The sequence below is a fragment of the Musca domestica genome, unplaced genomic scaffold (genome assembly GCF_030504385.1).
Source record: "Musca domestica strain aabys unplaced genomic scaffold, Musca_domestica.polishedcontigs.V.1.1 56, whole genome shotgun sequence".
NCBI classification, from domain to species: domain Eukaryota; kingdom Metazoa; phylum Arthropoda; class Insecta; order Diptera; family Muscidae; genus Musca; species Musca domestica.
In genome coordinates, this window is record NW_026712356.1 from 3,845,718 (window position 1) to 3,849,124 (window position 3,407).

Here is a 3,407-nt window from a genome sequence, read left to right on the forward strand (position 1 = left end):
GCCGCCATAACAGCCGATGGTCGCTCTCCGCTCGTATTTATCGATCGTGGCATCAGAATAAATGCCGAATATTATGGCGAAAATATTCTGAAGGGTATATTAAAGCCTTGGACACGCAAATATTTTGGCCGCAGACCTTGGACATTCCATCAGCACCATCGCACTCAGCACGTGCCACCCAAGAATGGTTACAAAATGAGGCTCCTCGTCTCATTTCCTGCGCACAATGGCCACCAAAATCTCCTGATAACAATCAGTTGGACTAGTGTGTCTGGAGTATTTTGGAAAGCAAGGTTGGCACTAAAAAATACCAAAGTGTAGATCACCTCAAGCGAGCGCTTCGCAGGGAATGGGCCAAAATACCGCTGAGCAACATTCGGGCAGAGTGTGACGGTTTCATTGGCCGTTTGAAGGCCATAATTCTTGCCAAAGGTGACCAATTCGAACAAATCTAAACTTATTCAGAATTATATGCTATTTCCGACATTTTTTGCTTTCGTTCAATAAAATTAAAAAAAATATATATTATGGCGTTTGACTATATTGCGGGTTTTTTATCTCACCCTGTATGTGATATCTTATATGTCAGCATCAATGTAACTGTCAGAACTGACCTTTGTGATTAACGGAAATTCGCATTTTAATGGAATCTTCGTTATTTTTAGGTTAATATTATGGTCTATTTCTAAATATAATTCGATAAATATATATCGATGACCATCAAAATTGGTAGGCTTCTGCACACCCCTAAACTCTACCCCAGTGCAAGATTCCGAGTCGATTGGTCTATAATTGTGACCTCAACTACAATATATAATAATATTTTTTCTGCTTATAGACCATTTCAACTCCGAAATATTTCGAGACCATCTCTCACAACAATAGGCTTGTATTCTGACCTTAACCCTACCTCCGTGCAAATATTCGTGAGAATCGGCGTAGAGCATAAAAATGCGATTTTAGTGACAAATACCAACAATGCAATACTTTATCAAATTTGTAGGCCAATTTACGGATTAAAATGCAGGTATCTTCCTGGTCCCTATCGCTTAATACCTGTGCTAAAATATTTTATTAAATATAGGTATCTATATAGCACAAAATTGTCAACACTTGATTTTACCTGAATGTTTGTTGCTCTGTTTCAGATATTACAATTTTATTACGAATTTCAAAACTCTCTTTGTGCACTTTATGCCAATCCCATCGATCAGAGCTTTAGCTTTTCCCAACGACTGAGTACTTATTTTGCTAAATAGAAATCACAAAAATTACTTGTCAAAATTGAAAAAAAAAAAAAAAAATATTTAACAAAATCCCAAAATGTCGAATAAAAATCGAAGTCCCAGCATTGATAGCAAAACCATACGTTTTGACGAGGAAAATCTTCTTCGCACGAATCATCCCATGGAAAAGGATTACGGCCTTATGAGCATACCCGAATCAAAGACACCATTTCCACGTCATGCCAATCCGGTGGAAGCAAAAGAGCTACAGAGACGTCTTCAAGAAGTTTTAGAACGTGCAAATAATGATCTCTTGTCGGTGGCCAATGTCGATGGTGATGGAGCAAGGTCGGCCTACGATGAAGAACTTCGGGAAAAACAACATGCCGAATTCTTGCGAAAACGTAAACAATTTTATCAATCAGAATTTCTTATTGCCAAACAAAAAATGATGCGAATGGAGATGCATCCACCAGGCCCCTCGGTGGGCAATAATTGGCGTATTGATGATACTAGCCACGGACGTGACCATGCTTCATCAGGTCATACAGCCAGCATGATGGGTGGTCGTTACACTTCAAGTATAAGTCAACATCATTTACCAGCCATACTCGGCTCGCATTTAAATCAAGAAACTTTACGTGAGATTGCCAAAGGGAATGAATCGATATAGCTGGCGGAGAAATTAAACGGTTGATTGTCCATTGGATAATGGATGGAGGTGGTGCTGATACAGTGTATAAGTTGTATGTATGAAGGATTTTTTTAATATTTTGTTATGATCATGGATTTGGTAATTCTTAACACGTACGGCTATTGTCTGCTACATGGAAGGGAAAGTATTTTCATTTATGAGATATATGCTACCTGTTCGTGTTAATTAAATTCGCTAATCCAGCTGAAGTTAAGTGATAGTTGATGCGCACATGTGTGAAATTATACTTCACTAGCTGGCCCCGACCGTGTTGCCGGTCCGAACTTTTAGATTTTAATGCATATTTTTTTAAGCATTATAAATCACGGATCTGACTTATGTAAGCGGCACAATTTTTATTATAATTAATGACTGCATATTCATTTCTAAATAGAAATAAATATTCATGGTAAAAATTAAAGTGAAACGAACCGGACGAATTTCTCTGATGAATTCCCTTGGCCTTGAATTATTTGCGGTTTTGTTGTTTAATAAATTCTTCACTTCTTAAGCTCGCCTTCTGCTCTTTTGATTTCGTGGACGCACTGTTCACATTTCCAACAGGCATTTCTGCTTCAAGTAATTAACTCAGTTCATTCCAACCGGGCAGCATTCTGCTCACGTTTTCTCCCACCAGATGCTCACACACAAACCGATTTTCATATTTCACAATAAATAATCAGAGTTTCACAGCGGGTAAATCAAATAATATTCCATGACTGGCAAGATTTCCAAGAAAATTAAATAAAATGAAATGCGTTAGGCTTCGTGGGTGGGTTCGATTTCATTCGAATAAAATATTTCCAATTTATTTGGTGAATAAGCTTCAAGTATTACAAGGAAGACATAATTGAATATCACGAGGGACTCAATGAACAGCTTTTAAATTTATCTTATAACTAGAGCTATTTATATTGTAAACACAGGGTGAGATGAAAAAACTGCTACCAACTTCAGACCGCTGTCATTTCTAAGCCACTCGCCCGACAGCTGTTAACATTATTCCAGAGACAGCTCATTATATTGTTTACAAGCGTACAAAAGCATTTTGGTGAGAATTTTCCAGAAAAAAAGTTATTCGATAGTGTGATTTCTTTATATTTGGCTGGAAAACCACAAGTGGTTATCGTTAGAGCTCGACGGAAGAAATCAGCAACATCAGTAGAAATGGTTCGAAAATTAAAGAAGCGACTTGATCGAAACCCGCGTCGCAGTGGCCGAAGAATGGCTCGTGAGCTGAACATATCGCAATATTCCATTCGGAAAATATTGAAAAATGAGCTCGGGCAAAGCCATTGAAATTCCAACAAGTGCAAGAACTTACAACGCGATAGAAAGAAAATAGACTCAACAGAGCTAAAAAGTTGCTTCACTTGGCCGAAAGTGGTGAATTGCCGAACTTGGTTTTCACTGATGAGAAAACATTCGTGCACAGCAGTCTATAAACAAACTGCTCATGTTTTTATTGCCAAAGGAGTCATCTGGAA

General features: G+C 38.0%; 1 protein-coding gene across 1 annotated transcript; it reads left to right on the forward strand.

Moving 5' to 3' along the window:
• The first annotated feature begins 1,273 nt into the window (after positions 1-1,273).
• On the forward strand, positions 1,274-2,357 carry LOC101888106 (protein phosphatase inhibitor 2-like). The gene has a single exon (XM_005175701.3). The coding sequence runs from the start codon at positions 1,324-1,326 to the stop codon at positions 1,897-1,899; it is 576 nt and encodes a 191-aa protein (XP_005175758.2). The 5' UTR covers positions 1,274-1,323; the 3' UTR covers positions 1,900-2,357.
• Positions 2,358-3,407: the final 1,050 nt, after the last annotated feature.

What these genes read in the sequence shown, in the direction of transcription:
- LOC101888106 (XM_005175701.3), top strand. Translation starts at nt 1,324, where the DNA reads ATGTCGAATAAAAATCGAAGTCCCAGCATTGATAGCAAAACCATACGT.